At 39.6% G+C, this 25,485-nt stretch overlaps 1 protein-coding gene across 1 annotated transcript; it reads right to left on the minus strand.

Moving 5' to 3' along the window:
* Positions 1-986: 986 nt before the first annotated feature.
* On the minus strand, positions 987-23,961 carry FRG1 (FSHD region gene 1). The gene is made up of 9 exons (XM_032223891.1): positions 23,858-23,961; positions 19,452-19,519; positions 18,620-18,742; positions 15,200-15,254; positions 13,381-13,495; positions 11,496-11,600; positions 10,013-10,104; positions 8,329-8,439; positions 987-1,137 (listed from the first exon to the last, which is right to left on the minus strand). Exons 1-9 carry the CDS (start codon positions 23,917-23,919, stop codon positions 1,101-1,103), a joined length of 768 nt encoding a protein of 255 aa, XP_032079782.1. The 5' UTR covers positions 23,920-23,961; the 3' UTR covers positions 987-1,100.
* Positions 23,962-25,485: the final 1,524 nt, after the last annotated feature.

A 25,485-nucleotide genomic window follows, 5' to 3' on the forward strand; every position in this document is an offset into this window, starting at 1 on the left:
TACTAATTGATGGGGAACGTCATTTTGAAGTTTGTGCCATTCTTGATTCCCGCAAGCACCGTAATCGCATCCAATACCTGGTGGCTTGGAAGCATTTTCCTCCCTCCCACACAGAATGGGTTGATAAATCTCATGTTCGTGCTCCCCGCCTACTTCGGAAATTTTATGCTGCTTATCCCAACAAGCCTTGACTTTCTTTCCCCCCCCCTTCTTCTTTTTGTGTTTTGTTGTTTGTCTGTTTCGTTTTTTTTTTTTCCAGGCCTAACAGCCTTTTTCCGGGGGGCGGCCGGATGTCAGCTTCTGCCTTGCTGTTGCTTCAGCTGCCATGAAACGGGGAGGGAGGGCTGGTATTTGGGAGGGGTTAATTGATGTGCTGGAGGAATCTTCTAGGATGTTCGAGATGCTCGGATGGCGCATGCGTGAGAGCTTCCCGCGTAGATTAACGGCCTCGACATTCCATCTTCGTGATGCCTGTTTGAAGTTATCTCACACCTGACACTTGAAGGACTTATGATTGGCCTGGAGCTATGATCCTAAGGGGTGGAGAATGGACTATTCTATATATCAATCGCTTTCGCGCCTAATTGAGTAGACTTTGCTTCGCAACTGCTTGCTTACCATTTATAATTAGTAAAAGTACTTTGGATTTCCAATCCATGGAGTCTCTTAGTCTTTCTTTCCTAATTATGTAATGGAGTGACGCTGACAAGAACCCTGTTTTTGGACCTAATATTAAAATGGGAATATTACCTTCCTATAACATTTGGAAGAGGCTTTACAACAATTTGATTTGACTGATAAAAGGTGTCAATGACATTAATGGCCTGGGGCTTAATTTTATCTGTACTTTGGCTCTTTTTAAAGCCATTCAGAGGCCTATGTTGTATTATTTACCAGATTTTCATATTTTGTGCATTTTATGCTTATTTTTTATAATAGTGCAGCAATTATAATGTAATGCTAATTAAAAATATGAAAATATTAAATATCTTAGAATTGAAATTTATTTTGACAAATCTGTTTTATTTAAAAAAATGCACACACATACAAATACACAAAGCTGCTAATAAGGGAAGGAACAAAGTGCATCGCAGTTCTGATCATTTGCAATATCTATCAGCTTTCAGTTTTGCTCTCCTAAAAAAGAAAGGAAGAAAAGGATGGATTATGGTTGACATAATGCAATTGTGATTTAAACTGAATCAATGGGAACTATTTCTACTAAATCTACATAATTTATCACTGATATAAGTAGAACTGTGCAAAATGTACCATTCTGAGATATATCAAGTGTGAAATCTAGCAACATATCCCATCTCATAGGTAAACCGGACTGTTGTGGGATTTTTGACAGTAGTTTGAGCTTGACATGCTTCCAAAAATACCTGCTTTATACTCAAAATTATGTATTTTGTGAAACATTGTGATCAAAACATTTGAAATTGTAATGTTTAAAAATTGGCATAGCTAACTTTTTAGATTATGCAGATGAAAATGTAAACATGATAGTATATATATAGTTTTTAGAGGAATACCCGTTAGTCAATGCTTTTGTTTGAAAATTACTGAAGAAAAGAGGAAAGCCGCCCATCAACTGCCACAATGAATCTTCAAATTGGTTTACTACAGGTAGTTCTCAACGTACAACAGTTCATTCAGTGACCATTCGAAGCTACAAGGTCAGTGAAAAAAGTGACATGATCATTTTTCACATTTAGGACTGTTTCAGCATATTCGTGGTCACATGATCAAAAGAGATGCCTAGCAACTGACTCTTATTTATGATGGTTGCAGTTTCCCGAGATCATGTGAGATAAGTCAATGGGGAAGATTCACTTAACAACCATGTTATTAATTTAACTGCAGTGATTCACTTAATAACTGTGGCAAGAAAGGTCATAAAATGCAGCAAACTTAATATAATTGATGTAAAGGTTTGATATAAGGGTATCATTGATATAAGGGTATCATTGAGCAAACTGCCATGCACCTTGGTAACCGATCACTACCAGGGAGTCAGGTGAGATTCTATCCTGGCTGGGATGGTTTTAAGAGATTGACAAGGAGAATAAGCCAATAAGATGCTGTTGCTTCCTATGCTCTTGCTTTGCTTATTGAAACTGTATAAAAAGCCAAATAAACTCTGCAAAGGCAGACAGACATTTTAGACACCTGCTGTGATGGATTTCTGAGACCTACATCTGGCGCCTGAAGAGGGACAGGGATACCCTCCGTGGGAGCAACAACCAACGTACTTGCCTCCCATCTGGAAGAGACCCCAAGGGGCACCAATCGCCCTAGGGGACCCCTCAGAGGTAAGTATGGGTTGCAGGCTGTCTCACCACTAGCAACAACACATAAAAGAACTTAAGATTCTTGTTACAGAAGTCAGGTGTTACAGCAGCTGAGGCAGGCATAAGGAAGCTGGTGGGAGAGATAGGGAAACAATGTCCCTGGACAAGGAAAACTTTACATCTTGAACCCAGGGCTCAAGTCATCTATGGTCTCAGTGCCGTCAAGCAGTGGAAAAATTTGGCTCTAAAGTTTTGGCAGGACAATTGACCACAAAACCTCTGCCTGATTATGATCAAGTAAAAATTATTCCCCCCGAAATCATCTTTAATTGGACTTTCAGCTCCTCATGGAGAGGTTAATTCTTCTGCTTCTCCACGGTCATTGTATACTCCCATGAGGCAAATTTTAGAGAAACAATTAGCAAAAGAGGCGGGCGGGGGGTATAGAAGATATGTTTTCTGTCTGTTCACCTAATTTGATTTCATAAGATCATGAAGTAATTGGCTTAAAAGATTGTTTTTCCTCTGCCCCCCCCCCCCCCCAAATCAGGAAGTGTTTGTTTTTACTGTGCCTGTTTCTGGCAAGCCTCAGCAAGCCTTCTCTAATATCAGGCAGAAGGCTACTGAGCTGTATCCTGATTTTATTAACAGATTGCAGGATGCTTTAAGTTGACAGATAGACAATCCTGAGGCTCAAATGAAGTTGTTGCTGAAATTAGCAAAGGAAAACACTACTTCCAAATGCCGAAGGGCAATTATTGGTCTTGGGAACAATCCTGATTTGGCAAATATGATTAAAGCGTGTCAAGATATAGGAACAGCCTCTTGTCAAACTAATTTATTGGCGGCTGCTTTATTGCAAGAAGCAAGCCTCAAGGAAAGTATTACAACTGTGATACACCTGGTCATTTTAAAAGGGATTGTTGAAATCCAAGGGGCGGGGTATATCTGCAGCCTCCCACAGCCCTTTCCATCAAGGGTCGAAACTAAAAGCAAAATGTGCAAAGTTATTTCATTGGTTGATTTACACATTTACTTAGTCCTTTTTTGTGTCAGATTTATGTTGCAGAATTGAATCCTTTTCATAAGCGTTATCCATCGGCTTTGGTAAATCATTATATGAATGATATTTTAATTAGAGCCCCAAAGATACAATCTAATTAGCTTTCAGAAATAAAAAAAACGATTTAAGTGTCTATGGATTGCAAATTGATCCAGGAAAAAATACAACTGCAAGAAATGTTGCAATGTTTTCTTGCTCCAGTTTTTCTTTGTTTAAAATTACACAAAGATATTTTGCTAATTAATTTACGGCAGTTGCTGGGGATCCTTACTTGGGGTCGCCTGTATTCTTCTTTGGTGGCATATATACTTGGTCTCTTATTTGATTTATTGACCGAAGGAAAACACCCCAAAGATCTGATTCCTTCTGCACTGGCCACAGTTGAGAAGATTAATGATATTTTGATATATTTCAGTTTGTGGATCATATTTCTTATAGAGACTGTCAGCTAACTCTTTTGATGTTTTCTACTAATAAAGCTGCCTACGGGACGGTTAGCTGAATTAGAAGACAAACAGACCCCATCCCAAAATGTTTTGCCATTTATCCAGGCAGTTGCTGAATTAATAACTTTGGATTGCACCTGAGCTTGTTGCAGACATTGGACCGATTTGATTAATATTGTTCTTCCTATTCCGAAATCTGATTTTCAATTTTATTTTCAGAATACCGTATATACTCGAGTATAGGCCGACCCGAATATAAACCGAGGCACCTAATTTTACCACAAAAAACTGGAAAAGTTATTGACTCGAGTATAAGCCTAGGGTGGGAAATGCAGCAGCTACCGGTAAATTTCAAAAATAAAAATAGATACCAATAATGTTTTTGAATATTTATTTCAAAGAAAAACAGTAAACTAGCGGTGTATTCAATGAAATACTTCACTCACCTCATGATGCTGATGTCCCGCTGTGATGATGATGTCCCGTGCAGCCGCGGAAGCGATGTCCCGCCTCCTATGACACACGGCACAGTGATTCCTATCATTGGATCACTGTACCAGAGGAGGTGGGACATCGCTATGTGGCTGCTTGCCATAACAAGGAGGAGGTGGGACATCGTTGCAGAGCGGCAGGAGGGGGAGGAAGGGGAATCGTAAGACAGCCCTGCATTACATTAGAACGTGAGGAGGGGGGATGGTGCGGTGCGCGCTGCGCGGCAAACTGACACAGAGGGAGGGGAAACTCACAGGGGCACTGGGCCATTCACGAGTGTCACCCAGCGGCATGGCCCCGCCCCTTTTTCTCCTCCATTTTGGGCAAATTTTTCACTGACTCGAGTATAAGCCGAGGCGGCTTTTTTCAGCCCAAAAAGTGGGCTGAAAAACTAGGCTTATACTCGAGTATATACAGTAAGTTATCTCTTCAGTGTGCTTTAACTGATTATGTGGGCTGTATTGCATATTATTTGCCTAAAGATTCTTGGTTTGCGTGTTTAATGACTTCTTTTCCTGTTCATCTATTGCTTTCGTTTTCTGTGTTTTCGCAAACTTCTACTGTTTTTTCTGATAGAGGGCGAATTAGAGGGCGATTGCTAGAAGGATTCTCATTATGATACCGGGAAAGTTTCCTACCATGCAATACAGTCGCCTCCACAACTTTTGGAATTGTTTATTGGTATTTTAGCTTTTCACACTTTTTCTCAATAGCTGTTTAATTTAATTTCTGACTTTCATTATAAGTGTCAACTTATTTTTAATCTTTCAGGTTCTTACATCACGCCTAGGATTGATTCTAATCTCATGGCTCTGTTCTTAACTTTGCAGCAACTATTACAAGATCAAAAGCATTTATATTTTTTATCTCACATGCATATTTGTTTCTTCCAGGCAACAGATATGCAGATGCAGCTGTTTATGTTTTATCTACTCTTTTTTCAGATCCATTCTTCAGTCACACTTTTTTCCACCAGAATGCCAGGGGACTGGCATCAGCTTGCCATATTCCACTCGACCAGACCAAGTAGAGTTAATCCCTGTGGTTTGGCCTCTAATCAACTATGGCAAATGGATGCCACCCATGTTCCCTCTCTGGCTCCCTGGAAGTATATTCATTTATCTATTGATACCTATTCAGGAGCGCTTTGGGCCACACCTCAATGAGGAGAAACAGCAAATCATGTTATTTCTCATCTTTTTTCAGCTATTACTGTTTTGGGTAAACCTTTCTCTTTAAAAACTGATAATGGCCTACTCTTCATTGGCCTTTTTGTAATTTTGTAACTCATTGGCTACCCTATAATTCCACAGGTCAAGCCATTGTGGAACGTGCCAATTGGTCCTTTAAGGACTGTCTTCACAAACAATAAAAAAGGAGGGCTCTCAGGTACACAATCAATTTGTTGAATTTGGCGTACCTCAATTTGGCATAGGTAACAAACAGGTTAAAAAAGGTTTGCCTCCCCCTCTAGGGGGATGAGGATATGCTGTGCTTGCTTCTACAGGATCTTTGTGGATTCTAGCACATTGTGTACATCCAGCTAAGGATGTCGTGGTACCAGTCCCTGAATCTGGTTCCAGAAATGGTCAAGATGACTCTACAAACAGCACAGTGGCCAATACGATCTCGTTGGACCAGCTGTCCATGATGTGGGGAGATATGAAAACCCTGACCACCAAAGCACAGACAGTGTTGCAACGACAACACTGGAACAAATCCTCGAGAACTTGTGTGCTGCCATCTTTGTGGTTTTAACTGCCAATTCCTTAGTCATCATTTGTTTATGTTTGATTGTTAATTGCTGGCCTTTAGCGACAACAGCTGTCATCTCACCCAAACACTCGCTGGAACAGAGAATGAAGCAAAACCTATGGATGCAGCTAGCTAATATCACACACACTGATGTCTTTTGCTTATCTGAATCATATGACATGGAAAATTTGCTTTCTACATGTTTTGGTTCCTGTTTGTATACCGCCTGCAGTAAAAAACTTCACTGGTTTGATTAATTGCTATTGAATGAAAACTTTAACTATAAGACTATATCTAGTTTGGGGTTGATGCCTTTGATCCACCCCGATGCAATTGCTTTGCACACACCTATGGTAGCAGTTTTTGAGAATATAACATGTGTAAAAGTAGTTAATTGTACATCTTCAAGTAAAAACCCTCACTGTCTTCATATTAGTTCACCTGCTTTAAACTGTACAGCTTTTGAGGAGACTTCCTTTTATCCTTGGCTCCCACAAGGATGGTTTTTTACATGTGGTCAAGAAACTTTTAATTATATTCCTGCTAATATTAGTGAAGCACAGTGTTGTCTCAGCCGGTTAATTCCTGTTTTGCTTTCCAAACAGCAACTTCATTCAAGCCGTTCTCGACGCGGAGTCATGCTAGACAGCACTTGTGACTCTGAGACAGCTTCACTTAATAAAGTAAAATATGTAGTATTGGCTATATCTATAGTGGGTGTGCAAGCGCTTGCTGCTTGCGCTTATCTTAATATTAATGCTGTTGCATGTAATTTGGCAAAAATAATTAATGCTATTTCTTTAGCTATTTTAGTAATTAATGTGTTGTTTCAATCTTTCAGATGAATCACAAACCATCCAGCACCAGCTCAACATTTTACACAATTTGGCCTCTGATTTGAAAATTGATACTTTAGGATCTTGGTGGGAAAGCTTTTGTGCTTGGTTGGCCACAGGTTTATTGGGAAATGTTCTACGTTATTTAGTGATTATTTGTGCTATTCTGATTGGTGGGTACTGTTTTGTTCAGTGTCTTCCCTCCCTGTGCAATATGTGTATCACAGCTTTTTGCCCTAAAACCCTCTTCCATACTGCTTCAGTGTCACATATATGGCCTATATAAGTACTTATGTTCCTCTTTTGATAATGATTTCTTTTATTAACCCCTCTTACGATACCTTGTCTCACAAAATAAAAAAGAGTGAGATGTAGAGGTTATACAAAGGTTATGGAGGAGCCGTGAGCAACAAACTGCCATGCGCCTTGGTAACCGATTACTTCAACTGGCTATGAGTGCACCTAATTAGTGGAACCAGGCACTACCAGGGAGTTACGTGAGATTCTACCCTGGATTGGATGGTCTTAGAGATTGACAAGGAGAATAAGCCAATAAGATGCTGTTGCTACCTATGCTCTTGCTTTGCTTGTTGAGACTGTATAAAAAGCCAAATAAACTCTGCGAAGGCAGACAGACATTTTGGACACCACTGATGTGATGGATATCCGAGACCTACAAAATTGTATGTAAATTGATAAAAAGACAATGAAGTCCTTTAAATCATTTCTGTTTGGGTTTGTGGGTAACTGTAGATAAATGATGCCCATTATTTATTTATTCAATTGATCCTGCTGCATATATGACTCTGGGTTTCTAAATTAGAGTTTTAGAACACTACGAATAAACAAAATACAAATAAAAGCCAAAATTGCGAGTGTTGGAAGGAGATGTTGGAAAACAGAGAGCAAGAAGCTATATAAATGACTATAACAAAATGTGGGTGCCTATCCTAACCTTATACTCCCACATAAAATATGAAACCCTCATGCACTGAAAAAAACTGAGTGTATATAAAATTAAGTCTAAATAATAATTATAATATTTAATATATACTTAATATTATTATTTAATATTATTAAACAAATCAGTTTCAGATCCTTAGGAAGGACGTGACAGACAAATCCAAATCCAATCTAAATATCTGGCTGACCAATGATAACAGTAAGTTTAATCACCATAAAATCTGGGCTTGCGATTTGAGAAGTGCCTTGAACATGCTTGCCATGATTAATACACCAGGTTAGAAACCAGGAGACTATGAGTTCTAGTCACACTTTAGGCATGAAAGGTGACTGGGTGACTTTGGACTAGTCATTCTCTCTCAGCTGAACTCCCCACACAGGTGGGAAAAATATGTGGCGAAAGGAATATTGGTATGTTTGGCACCTTGAGTTGTATATGGAAATAAAAGAGATATTAAAATAATAATATATGAGAGTACCTGTCCAGCAGTGCTTCATGGAAAGTTCCTTCTTTCCTAGCTTTTTTCAGAATTTTACTATCTTCTTGGCTTACTTTCATTTTGTGATCTTGAAAACTCTGAAACTTCTTCCTAGAAAATAAAACACAAGTGATTAATGCCTTTGATTTGAAATATATATATACATACATACATACATACATACATACATACATATATATATATAGTGTCACAACCCCTGGTATGCCCCAATTATGGGAGGAAGCTAAGTGCTTCCATTCTCTGTCCATCGGCTCGTCACAAGAGACCATCCAGACCGAAAGCCCAATATTTTACTGTTGCCTTTGTGCCACAAATACAACACAATACATTTGTGTTGTATTTGTGCTGATAAATAGATAAAGGGAGACTAGTATAGATCTATTTCAAGTTATTTAGCTCTCATCAGCTAGCCATACCCTTACTGGGATTCGAAGATGTAATAAAGCACAGGTTCGAATCCCAGTAAGGGTATGGCTAGCTGATGAGAGCTAAATAGCTTGAAATAGATCTATACTAGTCTCCCTTTATTTATTTATCAGCACAAATACAACATATATGTGTGTGTGTGTGTGTGTGTGTATCACAACCCCTGGTAAGCCCCAATTATGGGAGGAAGCTAACTGCTTCCAACATCTGTCAATCGGCTCATCACAAGAGTCCATCACGACGGAAACCCAATATTTTTACTGTTGCCTTTTGTTATATTTGTGTTTTTTTTATTTTTATTTTTTTATTTATTTATCAGCACAAATAAAAAAAAAACCACATATACATATATATATATATATGTATATGTATATACATATATACATATATATATAGTGACATGACCATTTTTCACACTTACGACTGTGACAGCATCCCCATGGTCACATGATCAAAATTCAGATGCTTGGCAACTGGCTCATATTTAAGACCATTGCAGTGTCCTGGAGTCATGTAATCAGCTTTTGTGACAGTCTGACAAACTGTCAATGGGGAAACCAGATTCACTTAATGTGTAAACTTAACAATTGCAATGCTTCACTTAACAAGTGTGACAAAAAGTCATAAAATGGATCAAAACTCACTTAAGAAATCTTTCACTTAGGATCATAAATTTGTAGCTCAATTGTGGTCATATGTTGTGGACTACCTGTACAAATGCAAAACCAGAACAGTGAAGAAATGTGTATTACATCATATATTTGATCCATTTTATGACTTAGGACCATTAGCAACATATGCCATAGAACATAAGTTTCATGATTTAATCAAGGGAATGTGGTTTTGGGAAACAGTGTTGCACATATGTGCATCCATGTGTATTTGCAGAACAAACATATTAAGACATCTTAGCAGTAAAATAGCTTAAAACAATCCACCCATTTATGGATTGAACCTAGTGATAAACCTTAAGACAAGTTGGTAAAAATAACTATTTTGCATTTAGCTGCAAACGTTTTTATCTTGTTCTATGAAAACAAGTTTTTCTTCAACACCAAAATCTCCCCTATGTTCAGTTTTGAGCCCTATCAGCAGCTGAAGAATAAAATTCATTCAGAAATCTCAGGCCAGAGCTCTTGAAAAGTTTTCACCAAAAGAAAAATAACTGTTATTACTAGTGAAGCTACAACTTGCTTTTATTTTTTTTACTGAGAGTGAAGAAATTTGTGTTACATACACATAGTTGATCTCACATTGCTTTACATTTCCTTTATCTTCTTCAGAAATGTCATCTTTTTGTTTGGCTTCTTTTTCTGTACATGTTCTGATCTAAATGAGGAGAGAAAATTACAGATTTTGAAAAGTCCGACTTCAAATTTATCTTCCTTTGTGGTATTTTTCCTCCACGTTTTCCTATTCAGGTTCACTAATCCTAAGTATGCATCAGCCTGTGAACAATCTGTTTTGATAACATCTCATAATAAAGCCCTAAGAAACAGAGCAGCTTTCTCTCCACTTGATGCATCCGAAGGGTGTTGGACTCTTATTGCTCTCAACACACTGAGAACAAAAGACTTATATAATCCAACACATCAAGATATGCTAGGTTGTATAAGACTGATTCAAGGAATATATACAGCCAGGATTTAGTTTAAGTGCATAATTGTACAACGGTTCTTCCAGCATTAAGTCTTATACATTGTTGGTGGGACAGATGGTGCCTTTTGCTATGTAAAAATCTGAGTATTTTCTGATTTTAAATGTGTTGGGATTCCATCAAGGCATTGGATTCTATTAATTCTGCTATATAAACCTGTATCTTAAATAAAGGAAAAAGCATTTACCATATTTTTCGGAGTATAACACGCACCGGAGTATAAGACACACCAAGGTTTTGAAGAGACAAATTAAAAAGAAAAGGTTTTTGCACTCTGCAACCCCCCCAAAACAGACAGTTTTTTACAAAATGGGGTCCGTCCCCCCCCCCCAAGGCATGAATAGCCTTTAGGGGGCTTGCAGAATGCTCGGGGTGGTGGTGATGGTGGAGCAAAAACAAGCAAAAAATGGCCTGTTTTTTTGTCAAAAAAATTGCATGCATAGCCTTTAGGAGGCTTATACAGTACTAAAGGCCTAGCCTTTAGGAGTACTTATAGAGTGCTTATAGTGTCAAAATTGAGCAAAAACTGGCTTGTTTTTCACTCATTTCTGCCCTCCCCAGCCCCCAGGAATTCTCTGAAAGCCTTCTACAGGCTCTGCACGGTTGTTTTAGTGAAGGGGGCAGGGCTTCAGGAGGCAAAAAATGCTGTATTCAGTGTATAAGACGCACCCAGATTTTTAGCCTCTTTTTTGAGGGAAAAAGGTACGTCTTAAACTCCGAAAAATACAGTAACTAAAGCTATTACATCTAAAATTGCCGAGGATCTCATTTTTCTCTCATGAAAGTTCAAGCCAGTTAAAAACAGACAACCTAAATCAGATGACAAGGGAAGCTTTTCTTGTCTGGGTTTCTGAACAGTAAATGATGATCAGAAATGGCATATATTATGGGCAAAACACCAGAAAGGATGCATGTGTACCAACCAGTTCTTGTAACCATCACCATCTGTGAAGAAAATCCAGATCTTTGTGAATTAAGTGGTAAGCTACAGGTTTCTGCATTTGTTTATGTTATTCAAACACTGATTATAGAAGTACCTATATTTACAAATTACAAGAATTACCTTTATCATTTCATCATTGTCTGCTGTTTTACTTTTGGCTATTATATCACCTTCTTCATTACAACTGATAAAACAGCTGTTGGATGCTAACAGAGCCATTTTTCCCTGCAAGGCAAAAAACAACAACTAGAACAAAAAGTCAAATTAAATTATTTGCTTACGGTTCACATGCAAGATTTAAAGATTATTTTTTCAGGAATTTATTTCCATACCCATTAATTCCAAACTCATTATTATTATTTTTGATCCTAAATATGTATGCATGTTCATAGATTTTGGATAACCATTTGCCCCCACTTTATTAATGTTACAATACAGCATTTTAGAACATTATTACAAATTTAAATCGAAATCTACATTTAACAAGTTGACAATTATTTTCAATAATATGCTTTTCCAGGTGTCAGACTGAAATAGCCACTTCAAAAATACGTTACAGTAAATGTTCCAATAGTGTCATTTTGGTCTCTGTAACATAAGAAGTTGTCTTATTACTGGATATATTATTTCATCCATTTAATCCAAGGTGAAGCTACACTTCTGCAATAGGAACAATCAAATCCCTAAATCGTCAGAGATAGGTAGAAAACTTCCATTATTCACTTACAGTAAAAGGCATTTCTATATAAGCATTTCTTTGCCAATTTGTGCAAATATTTCTTCTCTGGAGTTGGGGAAAAAGAAAATACCCTGTAATTGGCTACTGAAAGACAGAATCTTGACACCTAGTTTGACTCATGAAACAGAGGTCAAGCCCATTATAATCTTCCCTGCCTGAACAGGACTCTGGCAATCTTCTATCAAGTACTATCTGATATGATATAACTAAAGAGGCCATAGATTGAGCACACTATTTATTGTTCTTATGTTTTTGTATGGCCACCTAAGTCAAAATGCAGATCTGTGTAGCTAAAGTAGGATTAAAATCAAGAAAAGATAATCAGCCAGAAGTGTGAAATCACAAAAGAGAAAATACAACTGAGCTCACAATCATATTCATCTTCCCAATTACCATATTACAAAATCAGTTCATCTAACTTCTTTGCCTAATCCTGAAGAAAGAACCAGGATTTTAAGGTCTTACAAAAGGCCCCAAAAATTGGGTCCATTCGAACCTCAGGAGTTACGCAATTGCAAAGAGAAACTGTTGCAACAAAAAAATGCAAGAGAGTATTACCAGTACATTGTTTCTTAGAAAGTACATAGAGTACACTCGCCTAGGTACATTTCACTGGATGGGGTTAAACAGTTTCCAGCAAATAGCCTGTCCTTATGTCTTGACGTGCTTTATAGATGGTAATCAGCCAATATATCAGGGCTGGGAATCTATGGTAACTTTGAGACCTATGGACTTCAACTCCCAGAACTCCTGACCCAAACAACCCATTTCTTCAAAAACTTTCTAAAGCTGCAAATCAACTACATTCTCTACAACTTTCCATAAAAAAGGAAAATTGGAGACGAAATTTGTCCTGCAGACTTGGATTTTCTGTGAGTTTATTGAGGGGATGATAGATCATTGTTTCTTTAAAACTAGCAGTTCTCCACTCGCAATGGGGTGTGGAGGACACATTCATTGATGCCTGGATCCAGGATCTTGATGAACAGGAAGGCTATGAATTTAATAACAATGTGGCTGTGCCTATAGTTCTGAGGATTTATTCATTTCCTCTGTACTCATAGGGTCAAGCCCTTTACAGGGCTAACTCCACTAGACCATGCCTCATCAACTCCAGGACCTGCACATCTAGAGTCTGGCTCACAGTAAATCATTGTGACTTTATCTGATGTATGTGGTACTTTGAATTCTCTTCACAAATACAAAGTATATCCTTTGCTGCTAAGTTACATTAAGAAGGACAACTGAACATTTTAGAACACTTGCCTCTTGAAACACAGGCTCCCACTGCTCTCTTGCACCTATTGCATCGGAACGTCCAATTACAAGCCCATCTGAATTAATGCCAAGGTATTTTCCATACCCTGATTTCAATGCAATTCTGAAAGAAAGGAAAGAAAAAATAAAAATAAAAAAAGAAACAAAACAAAAAGAAGAAAAATTATTTGAGGGATTGATCAGATTAATACTGAAGTTAATATTTTTTCAAGTTATGTTCTAGAACACTCCCTGATCCAATGAGAAGACAATAAACACATTTCTTTAAAAGAAATTATGAATAGCTGTATGGATGTGTGTTGTGGCCCAGCAGGAGCCGTTGGAGCTGCCGATGGACTCCGATAGCGAGGGACCCTATGAGTCGACTCTGGAAGATGTGGAGGACCCTGGGCAGGGTTCAGACTCCAAGCAGGGACCAGAGAGGCTGCTTGGCCACCAGGAGGCACCTGAGGCATGGAGCAGTGGTGAAAGTCAAAGGGAGTTTGTCCCTGACGTCAGGCACTGGAGCAGTGGTGAAGATCAAAGGGAGTTTGTCCCTGACACCCGGCAAAGAAGGGCGGAGAAGCGAAGGCAGTAATTACGAAGACAGACTCATAGGAGATAATCAGGCCCAAGTGGTTGTGATTTGGCTCCTCCCAAGAGAGTATATAAGAAGAGACTTTGGGAGGAGACCTTTTGCAGTATACAACCGTTTATACTAAGCCGGAGAAGCTCTTGTGTGTATCATTATCTGTGGGAGTCTAGGTTGCTGCCAACGTCTTGTCTGTGAGTAATTACAGTGAATAAAGCGTGGCTAACAGTAAGCTTGTGTTGGCGTTACTCACCGGACGGGGGGTGGGGGGTCAGAACAGATGTGTGTTAAGAGTACACTTGCAGTTGAGAAAGAAACCCAGAGAATATTCAAATGGATATTCACATGAACTCACTATGCAACCAAGAGCATGAACCCACTATCCAACTATTCCCAATGAACTTTCCTGTGTTGTATTATATAATAAATAGAATTATATAATTATTGTTATTACTGTTAACAATATGGTCTATATCCTGATTTTCTTTGGGAGTTTAAGTGAATGGCATTTGTAGGCTTTTCTTTTCACTGTGGCACCATGAAAAATACTTAGCGAAGTAGTTTCCACTAGGAAGGAATGACAACAAAAAGGTACTATGATTAAGTAGGGATTTCAATCTGGGTTTTCTCAAATCCCAATTGGATTTAAGAATTTAGAAAGGTCAATCTAAGACCCTGATTTGCTTTTAGATTGATCTTTCTAAGTTCTTAAACCCATTTTTTCCTATTTCTAGCAGAAACAGAATATACAAGGTAAGACAATAATGCAACAATACTTATTTTATGCAAGTTGTATGAGGAAAAGTATCACTGTTTTTTCCAGACAGAACATGAGCATATGGGAATGTGGCTAGCCGCTAGAAGAAGAGGTTATGTAGTCTAACCTTCCCCTAAGGACATATCAAACCATCCATTGCAAGATATGGATGAGTCTGAAGGGGCTCTAGTTCAGATAGTATTCCCCCCCCTTTCATGTGGGAGATCTCTATATCTGCAGAAATTGCACAATCGAAATGTGGCAGCAGTGAACCTAACCTATAGGATCTCATGTGTTTTTTCAATGCATACATGCAGTGATTCTGTAACTCTTGTGGACATACATAAAATTGATACATATCAATTTCTTAAAAGGGAAATATTATTTCTAAACTATGATTACAAAAGCCATCTACGGACAGATAATACAATCTAAATTTGATACTCTTATATTAATTCAAAGTCCAAGAGAAAAATTACCTTGTATCTGACAGCTTGACCGCAGTGAATTGTTCAGGAGGACTAGGTCCTTCATCTTTTTTTTTTTAAAAAAAGATATGCTTATTAGAGTTATAGAATTCAATCAAAATTTATTTATTACCTAAGACCAAAAACAAGAAAAAGACTAGCAATACAGTTAACTAACAAAAAAAAAATTCTAACACAGTCAATGGTTACTAACTTGCAAACTGGGAAAATCAGCCTGATCTAGTTAAAGCACCAAGCTAGAAACTAGGAGAGTTTGTGGTTGTGGGGAAAACAGGATGAGAAAAAAGTATTAGGCATGTTTGTCATGATGAGTTATTTATAGGCAGCCAGTGGTATTGTGATTTATAGGCAGCCAGTGGTATTGTGAGACAGAAACCAGGAAACTGTGAGTTCCAGTCCTACCTAGGTGACTTTGGACCAGTAACACTCTTTTAACCCAATCCATCTCACAAATTGTGGCTGTGGGGAAAATAGGAGGAGTAATATTAGGTATGTTCACTGTTGTGATTCAGCAGAAACCTGTGAGTTGTTGCAGGATAATGAGCAGCTGTTGCTCGTTAGGGTCTTCTCCTGCAGATAAAAGACTGATGGTGCCACGCCTTAGTTGCAGAAGTCAATGTCGTTCGTCATTCGTTTGTTCGTGAGTTCAGTTCCGTGATTCAAAGAGGCACTTGGATAAGTGATTTGCTTTCTGCAAACCTGGTTTGCTGTAAGAGTTTTGTTTTTGCATTTGCTGTGTAACTTTTTGCCAGAGACTTTATCTATGTTTATTTTGGGCTCGCAGCCAGCTTGAGCCGGGACTGATAAAGATATTTCCTTTGAAGTTCTGTCTGGCTGTCGTTTGTGAAGGAGCAAAGAGGGGGGTCAGAACAGTTCACCATCTTAAGATTTACAAAAACAAAGGTGGCATAAAAATTCTATATAAATAAAATTAGGGAAGAAAAAATGGTTTGTAACTACTGATAAAAATCTGTCAAACATCTTTGAGGTTTCTGAAGAGTAACCACCAAGGAAAAGGGAAATGGCCTCCTGAATGCAATGGCAATTAGAAATGTTAACAATTGGAAATATAAAATATGATCAGTATTCAAAAGGCATATGATATATGATATTTTATACAGTATGATAGTTCGTATCAAACAAATTCTATTTTCAAGTCTGAAAAGAAACAAGTCTGGTTTTCAAATGGAAGACTTACCGTATATACTCGAGTATAGGCCGACCCGAATATAAGCCGAGGCACCTAATTTTACCACAAAAAACTGGAAAAGTTATTGACTCGAGTATAAGCCTAGGGTGGGAAATGCAGCAGCTACCGGTAAATTTCAAAAATAAAAATAGATACCAATAATGTTTTTGAATATTTATTTCAAAGAAAAACAGTAAACTAGCGGTGTATTCAATGAAATACTTCACTCACCTCATGATGCTGATGTCCCGCTGTGATGATGATGTCCCGTGCAGCCGCGGGAGCGATGTCCCGCCTCCTATGACACACAGCACAGTGATTCCTATCATTGGATCACTGTACCAGAGGAGGTGGGACATCGCTATGTGGCTGCTTGCCATAACAAGGAGGAGGTGGGACATCGTTGCAGAGCGGCAGGAGGGGGAGGAAGGGGAATCGTAAGACAGCCCTGCATTACATTAGAACGTGAGGAGGGGGGATGGTGCGGTGCGTGCTGCGCGGCAAACTGACGCAGAGGGAGGGGAAACTCACAGGGGCACTGGGCCATTCACGAGTGTCACCCAGCGGCATGGCCCCGCCCCTTTTTCTCCTCCATTTCAGGCAAATTTTTCACTGACTCGAGTATAAGCCGAGGCGGCTTTTTTCAGCCCAAAAAGTGGGCTGAAAAACTAGGCTTATACTCGAGTATATACAGTATATATCTACCAATTGTTGCCCTAATAGGTAACATCTCAATCTGAGCCAAAATAAATAGTTTCCTATGTAGACCACATAACAGGTGAAAGAAATATCAAGGGACAGTCCAGGGAGAAAAAGGAATTGTGCAATAAAGGGGGTGAGACATGATATCGGCTCTGTCATTTTCGATCTCTAGATTCTCAAATCTTCTCTTCGGTCCAGCCAGAGCTTTATTAAGTCCCAAAGCAGGTAGTATTATCAAAATGAGACTGTGGTATGCCAAATCATCAATAATTTATTCTCTTGGGTGGAAGTGAACCTAATAAGATGAGATGGACCAGGGAAGTTCCCCAATAGACTTGCTTCAGCCAGAACAAGTCTCCAAGGGAAATGCAGACTAGTTCCAGTAGTGTTAGAGAATTGGAAGTTGAATAAGGAACTTGTGGTAGGATTTTCAACAACTGTGACTGAATTGCTTTTAAATTCCTTATAAATATATAACTGAGCACCATGTAGCTTCAATCTAGAACTTTGGCTTTAAATACTGTAGTTTAAGTTGTTGGGAGTTGGAGAATTACTTTAACAATTATTGATACAAAAGACTCAGAGAATGCATTAAGGATATTAGGAAATTCAAAGTTTATTTTTTTCTGATATATTCACTACCTATACCTGTGATGGTGAACCTATGACACGCGTATCAGAGGTGGCACACAGAACCCTCTCTGTGGGCATGCATGCCGTCACCAGCTGCTTTTTCGGGTTCCATCATGCGTATGCATGCCAGCCAGCTGGTCTTCATGTGAAGACCAGCTGACATGCATGCACCAGAACCCGGAAGAGAGCAGCTCTCTGACACATATACATGTGACAAAACCTAGAAGTGCATCTGACTGCTGTGCGTACCGCCTAGCTGCTCTCACCTTCCAGCACGCTCGAGTTTTGGCACTCGGTGCTGAAAAGATTAACCATTAGTGACCTATACCTATCTATAATTTATAACAAACAGGACTGATTTTGCATCACAAGAAATATAACATTAAATGCACATTTGGCATCTACCTAAAAAGGTAACATGTGGGGTGACCAAAAGGGAAGAGATGAGGGTGGGTTAGGGGATAGGCAGTTGCAGGGAGTTGACAGAAAGGCATTTCCTTACCTTAGAAAAACAACAGCTCAGGGCTAGGAGAAACCAAGGCAGGAATGGCTTAGATCAGGATGGGTTTTAACTAATGACTAAAGGAATTTAGTTAAAGATGGCAAGAGGGACAGGATTGCCGTTGCTAAGCAATGTGGCACATAACATTGGACTTTATGACCTCATTGCTTAGTGATGGAAATTCCAGCCCTAATTGTGGTAATGTCAAGATCTATCTGTACTTGATTCCATATTGTTTGGGTGCAGCTGGCATGCCAATAATTAAATGCAGTTAGAAATCTAGACACTGCTTTGGCGGTGTTTGTAAGATTAATTTACCATATATTTGCTATCATTGGAAAAAACAGAATGGTTTCATGGTAACATAAATAGATGTGATACCAGCCTTTATGTGGAGCTCCAAGAGTGAAGAGGCCATTATCAAGAGCACTGATATAGGTACCAAGACCCATCTCTATTGCTACAGTTCCTGTGATTTCACCAAAATTAGTTATCGTCCACCAGCCTTCTAAAATAGAGAAAAAAACAGAATAAAAAAGCTGCTCCCTATGTAAAATGTAAGGGATTTTAATTGCTTAAGGAAACATTTTGGAAATATCAAGCAACTGCTTTCCTTTGTAACAATTTATTTTGAGAGATCAAAGTTAATGCTCAATTGTAGCTGTTAATCAAAAGCCTTTTAAATTGTCATCATTAAACACATTCACTTCTTTATGGGATACCAGATTTAGACTGCAAATATATGGGAGGCCTCTAGATATAAAACACATTTCTCTATCCTTGTTTGTCATTTTTCAATCTAATAATAAATTGTTTAGTTTTAGAAATTCTCTTGCCACAACAGCTGATAAGAATAAACATGAAGGATCATAATATTGATAGCTTTTGACTATGTATTTGAGTTCATAAGTTAGACAGCTTGAAGTATTAAGAATCACAATAAAATGCTGTGAATGTTGTATTCAGTACGTTATCATAAAATATGCAAAGTATAGACACAATTCTGTGACTATTCCATTATGCTCAGACTCCAACCATCAATATTGCTTTATAATAGACATGTTCTATTATTAGAGTCAACCACAAAACACAATATATTAACTGTTGGGAGGTATGTGCTAAAGCTATAATTTCAAGTTTATTTAAACATTAATCTTTCTTTGGTCCCTAATTAAGAATTCCTATATTTTTTATTTTCCATGAAAAAAATCACTTACCAACTATATCAAGCTTATCTTCTTCATCATCTTCTCTTTTACGTTTTTTATCTGTATTTTTTTTCTTACTGGAAGAAAAGGGAGCATTTGCATGTAATTAATAATTCTAACCAATTTAATATTGCACATTTCCTTTTCAAATGACAGCAACACTCAACAGAAGAGCAAGGACATGTCTAAAGAAAATGCTGAAATTTAGAACTAATTAACTAAATTTCTTATCTGGAGGCATAGTTTCCCAAAACCTTTCTGAACTGCTCTTAAACATCAGTGTTCCTCAGAATCTCACATGTTAAGAGAAAGGCTATCTATTATAAACGTACTCTGGTTTCTATTGGTGTTTTGTTTAACCTACAACTCACTTTCCTCTGAAATAAAACTTCTTTTGAATTATCCATAAAATAGCAACACAATCCATTATACAGAGATTTTTATATCCTAGACTTAGTCAAGTCTGTTAAGGTCCTAAAAATATACCACCGGACATCTGCTTAGGTTTATCAATAATGCAAATTCCATTTTTATAAATACTGCCAAAATATACCGTATTTTTCGGAGTATAAGATACACCTTTTTTCCTCAAAAAAGAGGCTGAAAATCTGGATGTGTTTTATACATCAAATACAGCATTTTTTGCCTTCCGAAGCCCCCCCCCCCCTTACCAAACTGGCCATGCATACCCTTATGGAGGCTTTCAGAGAGCTCCTAGAGGCTGGGGAGGGCAGAAATGAACAAAATACGGGCCTTTTTTGCCCTCCCCCCAAGCCCCCAGCATCACTCAATAAGCCTCCATAAGGCCATGCATGCAATTTTTTTTGACAATAAATGGGCCCGTTTTCATGAAAAAATGGACCATTTTTTGCTTGTTTTTGCCCCTCTCCCCCTGCAGGAGCACTCTGCAAGCTCCCCCAAGGCTATTCATGCCGTTTTTGGGAAAAAATGGGCTTGTTTTTGTGAAAAACAGACCGTTTTTGGGAGGTTTGTAGAGTGCAAAAACTTTTTTTTTTCCTTTTGGAAAGCTCTTTAACCGATCGATGAGAATTACATTGATCAAGTGCTGTGCTATGCCAGCAGAAACACCTACCTATCTACTGTATTTCTCTCTGTTTCTATTTCTTTCTCTCTTTCCCTCTACCTACTTACCTACACACACTCTCTCTCTCCCCCTAACTACCTACTGTATTTCCCTCTCTCTCTCTATCCCTTTATCTACCTACCGTGTTTTCCCGAAAATACATGTCCTGAAACTAAAGCCATGCCAGATTTTCGCAGTGGGCAAAAATATAAACTCTGCCCCAAAAATAAGCCCTAGTGAAGGGGTGGGTTTAGCCAGAACAGGGGGCAGTCCTTCCCTTCCCTGGTCACCTCAGGGCTTCTTGGCCCCTTAATCGGATCAGCTGGGCCGCTCCATTCACAAAACAGTTGATTTGCAGGTGCCGCTCAGGCCTCTGCCTCCAGCAAACGCCGGTCGCTTTTGCAGCCAATTGCGGCTGCAAAAGAAGCCGGAGGCCAAGCAACACAACCCAAATGCCTCATGCCCTCCTTACATAATACAATCACAGCTCGCAATTCTGTCCACGGAACAGGAAAAGAAGGCATGGAAACCAATACACCTGGGACATCGGAAGAAGCCCTGCAAGGAGACGCCGCTGCTGATGTGCAGGAAATTCCCCCACCTTGCAGATCATCCTTTTAAAGAGGAGTTTCAGCAGGATGAAGGCAACACAAATGCCGCCTTCAGCTACCTCTTCGTCCTGATGAAACTCCTCTTTGAAAGGACGATATGCAGGTTGGGGGAAGATTTCCTGCACTTCAGCGGCCTGCACGTTTCCTCGCAGGGCTTATTCTGATGTCCCAAATGTATGGATTTTCATGCCTACAGGAGGTCACTTCTCACCTGCATATTCACATTGAAGGCTCAAAATGGGGCATTTTTGCAAACAGCTTGAAAATGAGGAGGGGGGATTTTTTCTCTTATTCTGTTTTCAGTCTGTGCTAACCTTCAGAAGAGGGTGAGAGGCAGGAATATCCCCCTCCACATTTTCAAGCCATTCGCAAAAATGCCCCATTTCGAGCCTTCAGCATATTCCAGGATTGCAGCATTGAAGGATTGGAATGGGGCATTTTTGCGAATGGCTTGAAAATGTGGAGGGGAGATTTTACTTTTTCTTACTCTGTTCTTACCCTGTTCTGAAGCTCAGCACAGGATAAGAGGCAAAATCCCCCCTCCCCCCCGGTTTTCCTGGCAATCGTTCTTTTCTTGGGATCTCAGCGCAGACGTACATCCCCCAAATGCTCTATCCGAAGCCTTCTCTGTGTCTGTACAGAGTTCCCGAGGAAAGGATGGTGTCTGTGTGTGTGTGTGAGAGAGATCCCCTGCCATCCCCAAGGCAGCCACATCCCTCCACTAGCCTGCTTTCCTGCTCCATTCTCCACTACCATGTGGGACTACTTCCCACTTCGTGAGATTTTTTTTTTTGCGAAAACTTGGAAGGCATTTTCTGGTATTTTTTTTTCCATAGGCACACAGTCTACTTTTCTTGTCCTGCACATGGAGCGGAGAATGGAGCTGGAAAGTGAAGGGATGTGGCTGCCTTGGTGTGTGTGTAAGTGTGTGTGTGTGTCTGTGTTCGTTTGTTCTGCCAGGAAGAGCCCCCCCCCTCCCCCGGGAGGCCAGAGCAGCAGAGTCAGCTGTTCCGCTGCCAGCAAGCAGGGCAGGCGAAGGCCAGGATGCAAGGAGAACTTGGGTCATTGTGGCCGCAGGCAAGCAGGCAGTGGGTTGGAGAGGGTGGGGCTGGTGGGCTTGCTGCTTCCTGCACCTGAAAAATAATAAGACAACCCCAAAAATAAGGCCAACCCCTTATTTGGAGGGTTAAAAGAAAATAAGGCCCTGTCTTATTTTCAGGGAAACACGGTACCTACCTACCCTCTTTCTCTCCCTACCTACCTACTGTATTTCTCTCTCTGTCCCTCTACATACCTACCTACCTACACATACTCTCTCTCCCTACCTACCTCCTGTATTTCTCTCTCTCTCCCTTTATCTATCTACCTAACTACTCTCTCTCCCCCTACCTATCTACCGTATTTCTCTCTATCTCTATTTCTCTCTCTCTATCCCTCTATCTATCTACCTACACTCTCTCCATCTCTCGCTTTTTCTTTCTCTCTCTCCCTTTATCAACCTACCTACCTAACTACTCTCTCCCTCCCTCCCTACTGTATTTCTCTCTCTTCCTCTCCCTGTCTATCCCTCTATCTACCTACCTACCTACTTTTTTTTTTTTTTTTAAAAAAGCCTCTTCAAAACCTTGGTGCGTCTTATACTCCGAAAAATATAGTAACCAAAAACAAATTAGGAGCAAAGAGAATTCCAAAGTAATTAACTATAGTTTACTTAACAAGAGGTTATACAAAGTGGTTGGTGGAATAGGAATTTAAGCAGTAATGTGCTTTTGAGCTAAAGTCTGATTTAGGAGAAATAGTCTGGTGTAGTGGTTAAGGCACCAGGCTAGAAACTGGAAGACTGCAAATTCTAGTACTGCCTTAGGCTAGAACCCAACTGGGTGACAGTCATTTTTTCTCAGACCTAGGAAGGAGCAATCACTTCTAAAAAAACTTGCCCAAGAAAACTGTAGAGATTATTTCCAGATAGTCCTAGGAATCAAAAAATTGACACACACACACACACACACACACAATTTAATTTAATTCTTTTGGTTTAGAATATGTATACGAACATACATATAAGAACATTCCATGCTGTAATCATTTCCATTTCATAATGACATGAGGTTTATGTATTTACAAGAACAGCAAGTTACAAGAAACAAGCAGGGCAAACATACAACATACTAGTAATGTTATCTACAGATTTGCATATTATTTCACTTATGCATTTTGTAAGGCGCTGAAGACCCTGTTTTACCAGGGTCATGGGTGGGAAAAGAATTGTGTCTTAATTTATTATTATCATCATCTGTCGCCTGGGGTTATTTGTAGTGCTGGTGGTTATTGTGCATGTCTCGTGTGAGATAAGCAGCTATACAAATCTAATAGAAAAATACTCTGAATTGAAGGATAGAAAATGTACAATTAAACCCCTTTTTAAAAGCGGCGTTAATTGTATTTTTTAGTTTAAAATATAATTAAAATACACTTTTTAAAAATTTAAGATTTTGAAATTTCTTAATTTCCTCCTTTAATCCCAGCTGCATGATGAATTTTTTTCCCCTCAAAAGCGAGGGAAGGACATCTGTGTATGCTCAGAGGCATTTAGTCATTATTTCAGGGCGAGAACTACAAACCGCCTCCCAGGCGAAGATATCGACCACACTTACTGGAGAAAAAAGAGGAAAACCCACACTCTTTTTCACCATTCCACCATCCTGAGGAATAACACTCACCTTTTCGATTTCGCCCCCTTAAGAACCAGTTTTGTTTTCTTAACGCAAGAATATTCCGCCATGCCTGCTGGCGTAGTACGGGAGCCGCAGAAGGACAAACTCCGCCTTTCGTTTTTCTTGCGCCGCTACGGAAGCTGGGAAGGCAGATCTTCGGGCCTTTTGGGGTCTTTCGGAGCATGCGCATTTCAGGCATCGAGGCTTCATCCTGACGAAGGGCGCCTGGTGTGATGCGCTTATGCGGTCTTCCCAGCAGTTTAGAGGGGAGGCTTTTCTAATGCTTGCGATCTTATCAGCTTCCCACCTCTCGTCTAACGGTCCCACTAGGGAAGCGAGACAGGCACCATAATGTTTCCTGCAAAAATCCGGTTGACCATTAAATGATAACAAAGAGATCTTTGGTGCCATTTAAAAATGCTCTGGATTTTTACAGCCCGCATCTGGCAGCCGCTGGGTAGGGGCAACTGAACCAAACCCCCGGCGTCTTAGTCTTCTTCCTAGGATGCTTCCATACCATCCACAGATACCCATCAGTCTATCCTAGCGCCTAGAGCCAGATCTCGATGCCCTTGCCCTTCCTGGAGACTAAAAATGTGGTGTCCAAAGGTGCTTTTTCAGGAGGCAACTGGACTTTGTTTTTTTTCTTTTCTTTGAAGACGTTTTGCTTCTCACGAAAGAAAAGAGAGTCCAGTTGCCTCCGGAAAAAGCACCGTTGGGACAACCAGGACCAGGATGACTGAGAATCTCTACAGACTTTAAAAAATGTGGTAGTCTACCTCATGTACCGTATTCCACAAGGATGCCTGGAGTTTTCTGCCTGGGTATAGTAAAATAGGGATGCAGTAGCTCAGTGGCTAGAACGCTGAGCTTGTCGATCAGAAGGTCAGCAGTTCAGAGGTTCAAATCCCTAGCACTGTGAGCTCCCATTACTTGTCCCAGATTCTGCCAACCTAGCAATTTGAAAGCACATAGAAATGCAAGTAGAAAAACAGGGACCACCTTTGGTGGGAAGGTAACAGCGTTCCGTGTGCCTTTGGTGTTTAGTCACATGCCAGCCACATGACTATAGATACGTCTTTGGCTGTCTTGTCGGCTTTGAAATGGAGATGACCACTGTGCCCTAGAGTCGGGAACAACTAGCACATATGTGCAAGGAGAACCTTTACCTTTTTACCTGTAGTAGTAATCTTCCACAACAATGGCTGTTTTGCAGAGACTGAAGCAAAGGAAGGGAAGTGACAGCACATTTTTTTTCTTTTTGTTGTTTGCATGCTTGTTAATGATGCTCCAGTAAAATGGTCCAGCATGTTAGCGTTAAATTCTAAAAATCAAAAGCAGCATCTTTGGACGATGTTCCTCAGGTCCCTCTTTCAAAGCTGGCTGATGCCTTTACAAGTTATAGGAAACCCAACTGCCATATTCCTGCTGAGTGTTTGCTTTGTGGTGGTTGAAGAGGGTATAGTTCTGCTCAAGAAGAAGTGTTTTATTCCAGATTCTTTGGGACGTTGGCAATGTGCCTTTGGAGGAGACCACATCTTCCTCCTTATTGACTTTTGCAGATGCTGGATTGCTGAGGGAAAGAGCAGAAGAAAGATAATATGTGTTGCTTCTTGCTCTGATGTGGCTTTTGC

This window comes from Thamnophis elegans, chromosome 9 (assembly GCF_009769535.1).
Source record: "Thamnophis elegans isolate rThaEle1 chromosome 9, rThaEle1.pri, whole genome shotgun sequence".
NCBI classification, from domain to species: Eukaryota; Metazoa; Chordata; class Lepidosauria; order Squamata; family Colubridae; genus Thamnophis; species Thamnophis elegans.